We start from the raw sequence: 15479 nt of genomic DNA, 5'->3' as shown, positions 1-15479 counted from the left end.
TTCATTATTTAAAGGGACTAGTAAAACTGTACATGGTTAAACATATTCTGTTTGTACTAATTTTACCATTTTTTATGAGAACTTTTAATCACTTTTGTTTTACAGAATTCTAAAATCGGAGGAACTGAAAGATGAGGTGTATGAAGTGGATACAGATGCAGATCAAATTGATGAGGTAGGGCCTAGTATTTATAACTTTAGAGTATCTAAAAATCATGGCCAAACAGTACATATTTTATTACTTATTCAGTAACTGTTGACAAGAAGGTCTTAGAACTATCATAGTTATTACGGTACTCAGTATAAATCGTGAATGTGATATAATTTTCAGAAGAGAAGTTGGCAGTGGCGGCCGATGATCACTTGCTATAGCACACTACCAATGTTGCGCTAAGATTATGCCATTTATCTTTGAATGCAAGCTGGAAATTGCACAGAAATTGCACCATTCCTCTTCAAATGTGAGCTGGAAATTGTTCAAAAATTAGACCATTTTTCTTTGAATGTGTGCTGTCATTCAAATAAAATGGACAAAAACATGTTTTGTAGCTCTCTCACTCTGCGATAACTAGAAACCAGCATCGAGTGCTGAAATGATGGTCAGCCGCATTACGATCCAACTCATAGAAGGGATGCAGCTGACTGTTTCTGACTGTGCATGCTCTGGTATGGCTGTATCCTTGCTGACACTGAGCATGTTGTCTTACTCACAGCATATAAAGCATTGTGCAAGCAACATGGCAAATTCTCTAGGTGTTGCCAGAGAGGCTCTTTTCGAATAGATCTGTTGAGGAGAAAGTGAGTGTTTCAAGTTGCTAGAATATTTCACCTGAGTCAGACGTAGGAAAAGATGAAACACTCTCTAAAGATTTACAAGTAGAGTATGGGGTACAAGTAGAGTATGGGGGATTTTTTAGCAGCTGTTGATGTATCGGTCCTGTAGTGCTGTGGTTCAATATATCGAAGCAGTCCAATTTCATATATGAAACATTAATATATTCAATTTAGTTACAATTACTACTCTTTAAGTCAAAAGGCTATAGGTGGTGGTAGAAAAAGTGAGTCTATGAGGAAATTTAGTATGAAAGTGTATGAAAAGAGTTGGATTATGGATGTGATGTTGGCAATGCACTTTTTTGTTTTCTATGTTTATTATTTGGGAACTGTGATGCACGGGGTACAGGGGGAGTGAATGTTCTAGTACATATTAATGCATTAATAAAATAATAAAAAACAAATTATAAACAAACAAAAAATATATTTGATCTTAGTGCATTAGGTAAAGTTAATATCGCAAGATTATTAAGTTTCACATATCATGACAACATAGTGAAACTCAATTTGTTTACCAGCAAAAGGATCCTTTTATTTCCCCAGGATAACATTTTTCCACTTAAATGACAGATGTATCTCATAGGAATACGGCTGAGCTGAATGGTTACCTGTACACTAGCTAACCCACTATTCCATATGGACCCTACCACTAGCTAAATGAGGCCTGATCTGAAGCTGATCAGAGTTCTCTTGTTTGTTTGGACACCCACACCGCACGTGGCTAAGCATTGTACTTCCATAAGATTGCATGTGAAGTTGTCTTTGGGAGGGGCAATACTTTGCTTCTGTTACATAATAGTTGGAGTTAAGATTGTGGGATTGAAGGAAGTATGATGCATCCAAAAGTGTCCTTAACACTCCTTCTTGGCATCTGTGTGATAAGCTACTCAAAAATGCAGGCTGACATGTTGTAGTCACCTGTGCAGTAGTTAACATTATGCAGTCACTACTATAGAGCAGGTTAAAGCAGGTCTCATTCAGGAAAGCTGATTTGTCACTTAATATGCCAAAAACATGACAAAGTGACCATTACAGTCTGCTTTTTTCTTTTTAATGGTTTCTGAACAGTGAAAACCAATGCAAGTGCATGCATGCCACCAGTCAAAGCCACACATTTACTGGTTTTACATGCACATTGTGTGTAGCAGACTGTCCTTATAAGCCACAATGTCATGATATGATGAAGTCATTTCCTGGTGCCTGATCATTCCAACCTTTCAGTACTAACTCATATGTCGATATGGCATCATTCAGTATCATTGAGGCTTACTGGCACTTAATTTCACATTTTCTCTTTGTTTGACAGCCTTTCACTGACTAGGCTTGGCATAACGGTGATCTTTCCACTCAAATAAGTTAAGGTGAGGGAGAAGGGGGTAGGATGTGGCAGTATGTGGACTATGTTCAGCAGTCTGTCACATATCGTCACTCTGCTACTCGTCTTACAAATTTGAACTCATTTAGATTAGTCCTTTGCAATGTAGTAATTCAATAAATGTTTGTGTATGTTGTGCCTTTAAACAGTAAAAAGTTTGTTTGAAAAGTAGCTTCCTGTCTTGATAAGTTGGTTATAATGACAGGGACTTCTTAAAGAATAATATCAAATAAAATCTACTTTATACCTTTGCAGTCCAACAGGTGGTGTGGAGGGGGCAGTCCACAATCCATTGCAAATTCCCTCTTATCTCATTTTCAGTGAGAGCTGTGTGGCCTCTAGTATACGACACAGCCCTCTGACACATTCTTTTTCTAAACTGCAGAATGAGAGTTTTTTCTAGCATGGATGCTTAAATTGTGCTTAAGTCATTTTCTTTTCCATCTTTTTTCCACATGGGCTCTGGTGCTGTAAAATATTTATGATAGCTTCTGTGGAATTTTGTAAAACAGGAAAGATTTTTTAGCACCAGAAGTGTCATAAGAGTTCATTTTCCTGCTTGGGTAAGTCACATTATCTGTTTGTAACCAGAAAAGGGGGTGGCCTAATTTTGTGCCCACATCTAACTGCTAATTTTGTTACAGTGCACACCTCTTTTGCAAAGTTAGAGATTTAATTATGTAACTAATTCTTAAACTACAACTAAGTTATTATGGGTACAAGTTGTGGAAATTTATCAGAACAAATGCAGGAAAGCGCAAGATACTTTATGGTTTACACTTCATAAAGGAGAATTGGCAGAACTCTGTGTGTTCTGAATTTGAACCCTGGTGCTGTGCAATGTTGTGATCTACCACGAAAGTTGACATTGGCCTCAGGAAATTATATAAGTATCTTGTTGAAGAGGAGACAATATGCCAACAGAAAATGCTGGGTTTGTAAGACATTAACAAGAAGGAAAAAGTCTGAATAATAATGTGTGTTGCTAATGCTTGAAGACATTGTCTGTGTATTATGTATTCAAAGCTCAAGAAATTTTATTTGACTCCGTTAATATGAGGGCTGTTCAGAAAACATCCAACTCTTATTTATAAAATCTGTCTTTATTGAAATACAAATGTTTGACACTAGTCACCTTCAGAGTAGTGCCCTTCTGGTTCTACACACATCTCCCAATGCTAGAAGCATTGTTGGAAAGTCTCATTTGGTAGGGCGCACAGCTGCTCCACCGAATTCTGTATAATGTGTTCCTAGTTCTGTACTCTGGTTCCTTTCAGTGTCTTTTTTTTTGTTTAGGGGAAAGCCAGGAGTCACTCATTGCTAGGTCACGAGAGTAGGGAGGCTGACAAACCACAGGCTGTGTTGTGTTTCACCAAAAAACTTTGAGTTAATTGAGAACAATGAGCAAGTGCATTATTGTGGTGAAGGTGCCAACTGCCTGCTGTCCTCAAGTCCATCTCACTGCTTTACAGAGGTGATGCAGAACCTTTTGGTAGTACTCCTTATTAACGTTAGTTCCTTCTGGGCCGTACTCATGATGGACCGTGCCATTGAAGTCAGAAAAGACAGTCAGAATGACTGTCACTTTGCTGTGGGTGCGTGTTGCTGTTTTGGGTGTCAGGGATGATGGATGCTTCCATTACAATGACTGGAACTTTGTTTCTAGGTCGTAACAACCATAAGCCCAGGACTCGTCACCAGTGAGCCCTGTGTGAAGAAAGTTGAGATTACTGTTCACAGTATCAGCATGTGCTGTGCGATCTCCAAACAAAGTTGCTTCTGCTCACCTTTAACACAGATTTTGCTAAAATTCTCCTGAGGTCCAAATGTTTCATTAAAACGGATTGAACGCATCCAATACTAATTTTAACCTCATCTGCAACTTATCTAATCTTGATTTGTCTGTCCTACATTACCATGATCCTTACATGATTAATAACAGCCTCATTTGCTGATGTTGAGGGCCTAAGTGAATGTGCTTCACTCTTCACTGTCTGGTACTCATTGCTTCATCTTCAAACATTTGTCGAATCTTGTGGATTGCTTCAGCTTGAAAACTGGTAAGCTTAAAAACAATTTGATGCATAATGTTGTTCCACTTTTTCTGTCATTTTGCCCACAACACAAAATCTGACAACTACGCCTTACACGTGGTCGTTTGTTGAAAGCTACACTGTTACACTCGTGGGCGGGGGGGGGGAGTCACACACTGTATGCCTGCAAACACAAAGAGTGTGTGCAATACCATTTTTGGTTTCAGCAATAAAAAATTATGTGTGATACTTCTTGAACAGCCCTCCTAGTTTGTAGATAGAAACTTTGTAAGATGACTACGATATTATACTTTTTATGAAAGAATTTGAAACGATGTACCTTTCTAGTTTTACTCCGATGGGGCTCACATCTCTTTTGTGAGTATGTGCTTGGCCACCACGTGGTTCTGTCCATTGTAGTGCTATTTCCCTTTCCTTGCTGCAAGTCTATCCATCTACTATTACACTATGGTCTTCTTGGTGCCAATTATGCTTAGTTTTGGTATATCTTCCAGCATTCTACAACTTTTCTTAACTATATTCTCCCCAAAGTTGGGTTTGACCTGCTGTTTATTTTCCAGATTTCCAATGTGGCTTATATTCCACATTAGCCATTGTGGTGGGGGTCATCAAATACCTGCACAGTGGTAGCTCCCTTACCATGCAGGGATCACACTGTTAGTATCAAGGCTGGAAGCTCCCAAGAATGATGGAGAAGTAATGCACCCCTCCAGGATGGGGTCATTTGGGACACTCCCTTCCCAAAAATCTGCTGATGTGCAACCAGATGCCAGCCAACGGCAGAAGGAGCAGGTCATATGACTTGGTGTTCCTCTTTTATCCCAGACTCTGAGGCAGACAAGTCCTTGCATACATTGAAATCATCTAAGCTGAAGAAGGGCAAGAAGTAGTTCTCTGCAAAGGGAATTCGGTGGGCCCGATGCCACCGGGCTCTGCATGTTCTGCCTCTGCCTCTGTTTCCAAGATAATGTCCATAGTGGCCCCAAATGCCCCTCCTTGCACACACACACACACACACACTCTCTCTCTCTCTCTCTCTCTCTCTCTCTCTCTCTCTCTCTCTCTCTCTGTGGTTTGCAACCAATGTGTCTTGATGCCATCTCCTCACAACCGGTGGCAGCAATCAGCCCTGAGACATGGCCTGCCTCCTTGGTTCCTTTGTGCCCCCACAGAATACTGATAGCGTAATCACCCAGTGGAATTGTAGCAGTTATTTGCACCACATGGCTGAGTTTCATCATCTCTTATGCGTTTCCTCTGTTTTTTGCATTGCTCTCCAGGAAACTTGGTTCCCAGCAATGCGGATCCCTAGCCTTTGTGCCTATTGGGGCTGTTTTAATCGTGCTGACTTTAGAGTGTCTGGTGGTTTTTGCACATATGTTCTGGACTCTTGTCCATTGTGAACATGTGCCACTCGATACAACTTTGGAGGCTGTGGCTGTTCATGTGAGGATGTCTGTGGAATTTACCATCTGTGATGTGTGTCTTCTTCCCGACAATGAAATGTCCTAGAATGTATTGTCTGCACTGTTTACTCAGCTTCCCCAGAGTTCCAATATTTGGTGACTTTAATGCCCACAGCACCTTGTGGGCTGGAACTATGTCTACTCACCACCATAAAGCTATCAAAAACTTGCTTGCACAGCTCAGTATTTGGCCCTTGAATACTGGAATTTCCACTCACCTTTGTGTGGCATATGGGTCTTACTCAGCCATTGATTTTTCCGTTTGCAGCCCACTTGTTCTCCCCTCCTTCCATTGGGGAGTCCATGATGACCAGTGTGACAGTCATCATTTTACAATAAATAAAATATTCTGCATTGTTATGCTATGGTTGAATGGATACCACATTTCAATCCAATGTTTTGTCCTCATCTGCAGAGAACATTTCCAATGGGGTTTGTAACTTCCTTGAGTGTCTGATTTACACCTAGGATTGCTACTGACTGCAGCAAAATTTCATTTTTACTCTTGCTCCCACGAAGTGGTGTGACTTCACATGTGTTGATTACTCAAGTGCAATTGGCCTTTGTCAGTTGCTGTCACTCATTGTTGCTGTCACCCCATGGTGGGAGGCTGGTGCACATTTGAAAACGTCCTCTGCAGATGGGGATGAAACACTAGATTTAAATGTGAAAGCCATTCGACCATGACATAAGAGCCCACAACATTTTATGAAATGGGACATTTCCAGTCATGAAAGTTTACATTTTACGGTGATCAATTTCTGATTGTCTTGACCCTTCCTTGATGTCACTTGCATGGGGGTCCAGCCAGAGGGGAACTTAACAAAACTGATTGGGATTCCTTTCCTCTACCATCACCTCTTAGCACACTGCCACATGGTGTGGCTCACCAAAGTGAAAGTGGAGAAATTCTGTTTGCAGCTGACTTATTGATCTCCTCTTCCTCAGGACTTCCATGTCTGAAAAGAGTACCTTCATTGACCCTTGAAATCACTGTGGTCATTAGGGATCACAGACAGGCTGCCCAAAGCCATTAGTGACATCCATTGATGCTGCACATTGCTTTCAGTGGCTCCATGCCCAGGTTTGCCACTTCATAAAGCAACAGAAACGAGAATACTGGAAATGCTATGTTCCTGACATTGGACCATGAACCGCTCCCTCACAGGTTTTGGTGAAGATTCGATGCCTCTGTTGTCACCAGTCCCTTACAGGTGTTCCTCGTATCTCTCTGAATGATGGTGTCAACACTGACCTAGGTACTGTCACTAAATATTTTGCTTTGCATTATGCTCGAGCCTCTATGTCTGATAATTATCACCCTGCATTTCGAATCCTCAAACAGTAGGTGGAATGAATTCACTTACCTTCCACAACATGTCACCTGAAGCCATATACCTAATGCTCCGTTCAGTGAGTTGGAATTCCTCAGTGCCCTAATCCTTTACCCCAACACAGTTCCAGGTACTTACCACATCCAATGCCAGATGCTCAGACACTTATCAGTGTATTGTCAATGTCATATTCTTGTCATTTTCAACCATGTATGGAATGAAGGTTAGTTCCTGTCTGGAAGGCGAGAAAGTGTGATTTTCCCGGTACTGAGATGGGTGAACACCCCATTTAGAGAGAGAGCTGTGGCCCAATTATCCCACTAATGTTCTCTGCAGGCTACTGAGATGTATGGTGATCCAGCAGCTGTATTGGTACCTTGAGTCTCAGTGTCTTGGCTCTGTCCCAGGGCAGTTTTCGCTAAGGCTCTTCTTCTGCTGACAGTTTGTTTGGAGTCTGCTACCCAATCAGTTTTTGTCCTGTGTCTACGTCTTATCACTTGTCTTCTTTGACATGGAATAGGCTGACGACTCCGTGTAGAGCCACCACGTCCTCGTTACCTTACATGAGTGGGGCCTCTGGGGCCCACTCCTGATGTATTTGTGAAACTCTTGTCACGCTGTACATTCTGGGCTCAAGTTGATGCTTCCCAAGGTGCCCCCCCCCCCCCCCCCTCTCCCCCAAAATGCAGTATAATGGGGTCCCTCAGAGCTCTGTATTGAGTGTGCCCCTTTTTCTAGCAGCTATCAGTGTTCTGGCTGCAGCTTTGGAGCCCTTTCTGTGTGTTGACAATTTTTTGCTTTTACTATTGCTCCTCTACCCTGAGTGTTGCTGAGTGCTAACTTCAAGGTGATATATGAACTGTGCAGTCTGGGCTGTCACCCACGACTTTCAGTTTTCGGCTGCTAAGTCATGCATCACACACTTCAGTCACTGTCATACTGTCCATCCACACCCTGAATTTTACCTTGACAAGCAGTTAGTCAATGTGATGGAGTCTTATCACTTTTTAGGACTGGTCTCTGATGCACAGTTGACATGGCTTCCCCATCTGTGCAAAGCAAACATGCTGTTCACACCTTAATACTCTTTGCTACCTCAGTAACACCAGCTGGGACGCTGACCACTCTACACTCTTGCATCCCTACAAAGCTCTGAACCTGTCCCGTCTTGGCCATGGGAGTTTGGCATATGGGTCAGCATCACCATCAGCATTGCAGATGCAGGACCCAATACACCAGTGTGGGGTCCAATTTGCAACAGGTGCCTTTTGATCAACCAGCCCTGCAAGAAGCCTACTTGTGGAGGCTAGGGTGTACCCTCCTTCCCCTCTACAAATCAGATTCCAACAACTGCTGCTCACTTATGCGATACACATTCACTGCACCACTGAGAATCCAAACTACTTTGTCTTTTTTTCCTAGTAGGGAGACCACAAAACAGGTCCAGTGCTGGAATTGCGATTGCAGTTCACATACAGGGTCTCTGCTCTCAACTCCAGCTACCTCCACTGTCCCCTTTTATTAGGAAGCAATCATGTATACCTCCTACGGAGTCGACCTTGTCCTCAAACCTGTCTCGATCTGTCATTCAGAGCAAAAGACTGTGTTAATCCTATGGTTTCTTGCTGCCACTTTCTGCCTGTCCTTGATCCATTTCTGGGTTTGGAGGTGGCTCTACAGTCAACTGATGAAGCAAGTTTGCCTAAATACCTGCAGGGTCCAGTCAATTATGCTCCCTGACAATTGGGTGCAGTTTATTCGTTTCCATCAATTGAGCCCTCAGCCATGTTCATTCTTGCACTGCCGAGACATTCTTAATTGTCAGTGACTCCCCGAGTAGTCTTCAGGCTATTCACCAGTGCTACCTTCGACACCCATTGGTTGTGACTATCCAAGATCTTCTTGGTGGCCTCCACCAAGCTGGACAGTCATCTTTCGACCACAGGTCACATTGGGATCCCAGGAAATGAACATGCTAACTTGGTCCAAGTTGGCTACTAGAATGCTGACTTTGGAAATGGGGGTACCAAAACGGGACCTTCGAATGACTCTACTCCATCAGTTGTTTGAGGCTTGTAACACAAACTGGTGTGCTACTGCTACGGTTTTTCTGAGTAAACTGTGAACCGTAAAGGAGACCATGACAAAGTGGCATTCTTCCCTTCGTGCTTTTCGCAGAGAATCAACTGTTTGGCCACAATAACTTGAAGATTGCACTAGTGCTGCTAGAAGTGGAGAAAATCATCACTTGAAAGGTATTCATTTGTCTCTGAACGCTGCCAACATCACGCTGTCCCTAGATGCGAAGTACTACAAAAGGCTTGTATTTACTATATAGCAAGTACTTCTGTAAGTACTTGTTGAGGTGTTTACACTACAACAAAATCTTACTCAAGTTTACTTGTTCAAATCACTGGGGCAAGTTTTTTTTAGGAACTTTCTGCACATAGTTGTTGCAGAAGTGCAGTTGTTTTTAAAAACCAAAGCAGTCTTCTCTGTTACTGTAATATTGTTAATGAATAAAAATCATGATGAAACACAAAAATAAAAAAAAATAGACAAAAATGTTCGAGAGCTACTTATTGGTGTTACCAAGAGACTGTTCATTTAACTATAATCAGAGCATTTCATGTAGATTAAAAACTTTGAGGATGTCGTATGCAAATTTCGAACATCTCTTGTCCCCTGCATAATCAAATATTCGTTAACAGGAAACACTGCAGCATGGTATCTCATCGTCGTCAACAGGAAACACTGCGGCATGGTATCTCATCGAGAAACTGCTTTTTAATTACTCTTCAGTTTTTGCAAGCAGTCCTTGCTGCGTATATCATAAATGTAATGCATTTATGTTTATGGTAACGCTAAAAAAATCATCAAAAATCCACTTCTGGCAAAACAAATTGATTGGTCAACTCATTTTGCACTTCCTTGACTTGTGGTTCTTATTATATGTGGGTTGCAGTGGTACATTTGTTTCGCCTTTTTCATTTTTAACACTGACATTTTTGCACAATACTGAACACACACAACTTCTGTAAGTTTGAGAAAAACTTTCATAAAATGACCAATTCGGCAAGTATTTGCAGCAAGGTGCAAGAAATTAGAACGAAGTTTTACCTTACAGCAGAGTGTGTGCTGATTTGAAGCTTCCTGACAAATTAAAACTGTGTGCCAGACTGAGACATGAACCTGGGAACCCAATCTGGCACAAAGTTTTAGTTTGTCAGGAGCTTTCATGCAAGAAACTGTTTTCACTATCTTGGGAATTTCTTGAAGTTGACGATACTAATAGATGTCGAGGGAGGAGGGAGGGGTGTTTGCAGATATGGTGATTCCTATATCCTACCACATTCTGTGATTGTATGGGTAATGCATCATACCATGACAGGAAGTTCGGCAAAATGCCTAATAGGTATGATTAGAGGATTACGATGTTAGAGTGCTTCTGAGACAGGCAAATAAACAATGACTCAAGGAGGAAGAATGAACTGTTGCCTAAAAAGGAAAACAAACTAGCCATGAAAGTGTACATTGTGGATAAAATCGCTGAGAGTAAAGGCTGCAAAATAGTCCATTTACCACCCTACAACTGTGATCTAAATCCGATGAAACTGTCATGGGCCAACATAAAATGCAATTTCAGGGAGAACAATGTCACTGGTGACGTGTCAAATGAAAGACTGCAGAATCTTGTTAATGCTGCTTTCCATTCAGTTGCTGCTCAGGATTGCCAACGTTATTGCAGTGTAGCAGCTGGAGCAAGAGCACTGGACACGAGATGGAATAATGGTAAAGGTCATTGATTCCATCAGTACCATGCCCTCGACCTATGATGATGATGATGAAGGATTTTTTTTTTTTTTTGAATCAAACGTAAATGACAGTGATCTTCAGTGAACATCATTTTGACAGTTCTTTCAGGCACAGTTAATTACACTTTATGCTGTGCTGTGTTTAATAAATGCAATGTGCAAACAGATTCCAGAAATCAGTTTTTGGCTTTAGATTCATAGTGTCATAAGTTGTACATTCATCTACTTTCTTTTTCATTACTTGCGATAAATAAATGTAACGTAAGTTGTAGCTAAAACTCTTGAGCATGAATATTTCAACAAATTAGGTGATTTCCAATCTGATGGAAGTGTCACTTAAGTGGGTCTGATGGAAGTGTCACGTAAGTGGGCAATATTTCTGCAAGTGCTGCCTCAGATTTCGTGTTAAGCACAAAACGTGGGTGGCGGCGCTCCTCTCCCTTCAGCACTCATAATGTGGTGGCACGGCCATTCCTGAGAGCCACCATGCCAATAGTCAACTTGTCGCCGACAAACAGTACTGTTCTCTGTCAGCTTTGCGTTGGCCACATTTGACTTGCCCGTGGCCACATTTCTGACATGATGGTGCACCCCACTGCTGGGGTGGAACCAATCTCTCAGTGGCTCACACCCTACTGGACTGCCCTAATTTGGCCACCTTACTGTGAAATCTTAAACTTGCTAGTAATCTGATTTTGTACGTTTTGCCCATGAAAGTAGTTTCTACTCCTGTCAGTGACATTGGGTATATTAGCCTCATTGGTCGCATGAGGGACTGGAGGGGTGCTCTGTCGCCTGCTCCGACCCAGGGCACCCACCTATTGCTGCCCTTGCTTGGTGGTCCAGTGTGGTTCCTGCCCTTCCTACTTTTTTAATTCTTGTTATTCTTTTACATCTTTTGTTGGTTTACTGCCTCATCATTGTTGTTCTGTTTCCTAAAATTTTATCCACTACCCCGTGTTGCTAGCTTTCTTGTGGTAATGGAGGGTGTGGAAGCACCGGTCAGATGCAGAGGGTGCACCTGCTGTTGCGTAATGAACCTTGGAGTCCTCTAGCTGATTTATGGGTGGGGCGAGTCACCCACCTTCATCCTTTTACCCCTCCCTCCCTCACTTATACTTGCACCTGTCTCTTGGTTTTCTTGATTCTCGGGAACAGTTGAGTTCATTGGTACACTACTGGCCATTAAAATTGCTACACCACGAAGATGACGTGCTGCAGACGTGAAAGTTAACCGACAGGAAGAAGATGCTGTGATATGCAAATGACTACCTCTTCAGAGCATTCACACAAGGTTGGCGCCGGTGGCTACACCTACAATGTGCTGACATGAGGAACGTTTCCAACCGATTTCTCATACACAAACAGCAGTTGACCGGCGTTGCCTGATGAAATGTTGTGATGCCTCGTGTAAGGAGGAGAAATGCGTACCATCACGTTTCCGACTTTGATAAAGGTCGGATAGTAGCCTATCGCGATTGCGGTTTATTGTATTGCGACATTGCTGCCCGCGTTGGTTGAGATCCAATGACTGTTAGCAGAATATGGAATCGGTGGGTTCAGGAGGGTAATACAGAACGCCGTGCTGGATCCCAACGGCCTCGTATCACTAGCAGTCGAGATGACAGGCGTCTTATCTGCATGGCTGCAACAGATTGTGCAGCCACGTCTCGATCCCTGAGTCAACAGATGGGGACATTTGCAAGACAACAACCATCTGCACGAGCAGTTCGACAACGTTTGCAGCAGCATGGACTATCAGCTCGGAGACCACGGCTGCGGTTACACTTGATGCTGCATCACAGACAGGAGCGCCTGCGATGGTGTACTCAATGACGAACCTGGGTGCACGAATGGCAAAACGTCATTTTTTCAGATGAATCCAGGTTCTGTTTACAGCATCATGATAGTCACATCCGTGTTTGGCGACATCGTGCTGAACGCACATTGGAAGTGTGTATTCGTCATCACCATACTGGCGTATTACCCATCGTCATGGTATGGGGTTCCATTGGTTACACATCTTGGTCACCTCTTGTTCGCATTGACGGCACTTTGAACAGTGGACGTTACATTTCAGATGTGTTACAACTCGTGGATCTACCCTTCATTCGATCCCTGCGAAACCCTACATTTCAGCAGGATAATGCACAACCGCATGTTGTAGGCCCTGTACGGGCCTTTCTGGATACAGAAAATGTTCGACTGCTGCTCTGGCCAGCACATTCTCCAGATCTCTCACCAAATGAAAACATCTGGTCAATGGTGGCCGGGCTACTGGCTCGCCACAATACGCCAGTCACTACTCTTGATGAACTGTGGTATTGTGTTGAAACTGCATGGGCAGCTGTACCTGTACACGCCATCCAGGCTCTGTTTGACTCAGTGCCCAGGCGTATCAAGGCCGTTATTACGGCCAGAGGTGGTTGTACTGGGTACTGATTTCTCAGGATCTATGCACTCAAATTGCGTGAAAATGTAATCACATGTAAGTTCTGGTATAATATATCTGTCCGATGAATACCCGTTTATCATCTGCATTTCTTCTTTGTGTAGCAATTTTAATGGCCAGTAGTGTACTTGTCATCTGTGTTCTCGGTCTCTTGGGGACTATTCCTGGCTTGACACACAGACGATTGAGGCACCGATGACCTTGTCGTTTGGTCGCTTTAACCCCAATCAGTCCAGCCATCCATCCTTTCCATTTTACTTATGGAGTGATTATCATTTAATGTTGTCGAACAATTGCGAACATTTTATGCAAATTGAGCAAATAGTTAACAGCAATGATATGTGATGCACGTTATGTCTTAAGTGTGTGTAACAATTCTTGTCAGTAATCCATTTCATTTTACAATTAAAGAAATTGCTGGAAGTAATTTAAAACTCATCCAGTACCTCATTCTTATATAGATTATTGCATTACTTGCTATTACTGCAAAATTTTCTCATAAACTATCATCAGAATCACATCAGTTGAAATGAATTTTTCCATAAATTTCAGGATTCAGCATTAAAAGCAGATGGCATCACAAAACAGGGCTATTTGATGAAAGGCCCAGAAACAGGGAGTGATCGCATGTTTGTCAATCTAGGATCTAAATCCTTCAAGCGACGTTACTGTTACTTGAGGTATGTACTTATTTAAGTTTGCAGTATTTAAAAAGTAGTTCATACATATTTCAAGTGTAAAACAGACCACTCAATGAAAAACAGCATTAATTGCTGGTGCCAAAGCCTGAGAAACTCTTATCTTCTTGCTTACCTTTGCTGAATGCCTGCTGGGTGTGAGCTGTCTACTTTTCCTTTGTACCAATGTTCACAGCTTCTGTTTATACACATTTAAACTACAACAGAACACATTACTGTTCACAAAACCCTAAATTTGCTGGATCAGTGTGTGCAGGAAAACTTGATGGTGGAGAAATTAAGTGTTCTCTAACTGTGCATCCATGAATTGATTATCTTTGTTCACAGTAACCGTGATTTATTTGTAGCAAATCAATTTCAGCCTGATTACAGGAGTCAACATAATTTTATATTGCCTACCCTATGTTTAAAACTTGATGCTTAAAATCCACAGTATAAGGGTATAAACATTTATAACAAAGTAAAAGAAAGAGATTTGCTCAATATTAATTTAGAATTACTGAATAAAATTATATGACAGAGATGTAGTTCATGATTGTCTGTGCCTGGGTAATGAGGTTTTCAGGACTCAGCTTGTGAGGATAAAGTAACATGGAAATAGCATAGACAGATGTCATTGTGCAGGGAAGTGTTTTACGAAGAAACTGGAATTTTTACAGTCACTCCACTGGTGGACAATTGAAAACAAATGTAAACAAGTTTGCAGAACACGGGAAAACATATTTTTTGCAGGCACTAGTTCAAAGTAGTAAAACGGAGATGTGAAGAAAGATAACTGCACATAGAGACTACACCAAAGTGTTAATTGTCTTTCATGTTATTTATTCCTTAGGAGAAAAAATAATAAAAGAAATTGATGAAAAACATAGAAGTTGATTAAAAGCACCATGAGTAATAGGTACTGTTAAGGTTGCTTTTGTGTCACAAGGTCACGGAAACTGGAAATAATTGCTGAACTGAGTCTGTAAATCAGTCAGGCATTTGGTCTAAGTATGAACAATTGAAAGATTATGAAATAATGATATTTTCAGAATTATTTGGTGATGCTGATGAGAATTGATATGAGGTAACAGTTTACTCAGCAGTCTAAACTTGATAAACCCAAATAAAACAATCATGCTGTGTTTAAAGGGAATGTTACCCCTATGTTGACGCAGTATGATGGGCAATGAATATGAGTATACTTAGTTCTTCACCAGAATTACATCATATAAATCTAATTAAACCAAACAGTAACTGTTAATTTAATAAGTGTTGATTGAATTGATAGCCTATTACAACATATTCACTCACACCTCCATGGCCATGAGGTATCACTATTGTATGTAAAGCAACTCACACGTATACACTGACAGAGTTATAATTGTGACTAATGGCAGTGATTAATTTCTCTGTTAAAAATGGTAGTGATAATGCTAAATACATTCTGACATGGTGCATCTATAATTAAG

General features: G+C 41.5%; 1 protein-coding gene across 1 annotated transcript in view; it reads left to right on the top strand.

The window, feature by feature from the left end:
* LOC126483634 (dedicator of cytokinesis protein 9) overlaps nt 1-15479 on the top strand; it is a 344753-nt gene that overhangs the window by 33958 nt on the left and 295316 nt on the right. The window contains exons 4-5 of the mRNA XM_050106687.1: nt 106-175; nt 13883-14010. Of these exons, the coding sequence (XP_049962644.1) occupies nt 106-175; nt 13883-14010 (198 nt within the window). The remainder of the gene's footprint in view (nt 1-105; nt 176-13882; nt 14011-15479) is intronic.

This window comes from Schistocerca serialis, chromosome 6, assembly GCF_023864345.2.
Source record: "Schistocerca serialis cubense isolate TAMUIC-IGC-003099 chromosome 6, iqSchSeri2.2, whole genome shotgun sequence".
In the NCBI taxonomy this organism is placed as follows: domain Eukaryota; kingdom Metazoa; phylum Arthropoda; class Insecta; order Orthoptera; family Acrididae; genus Schistocerca; species Schistocerca serialis.
This window is presented reverse-complemented; position numbering and strand designations above follow the sequence as displayed.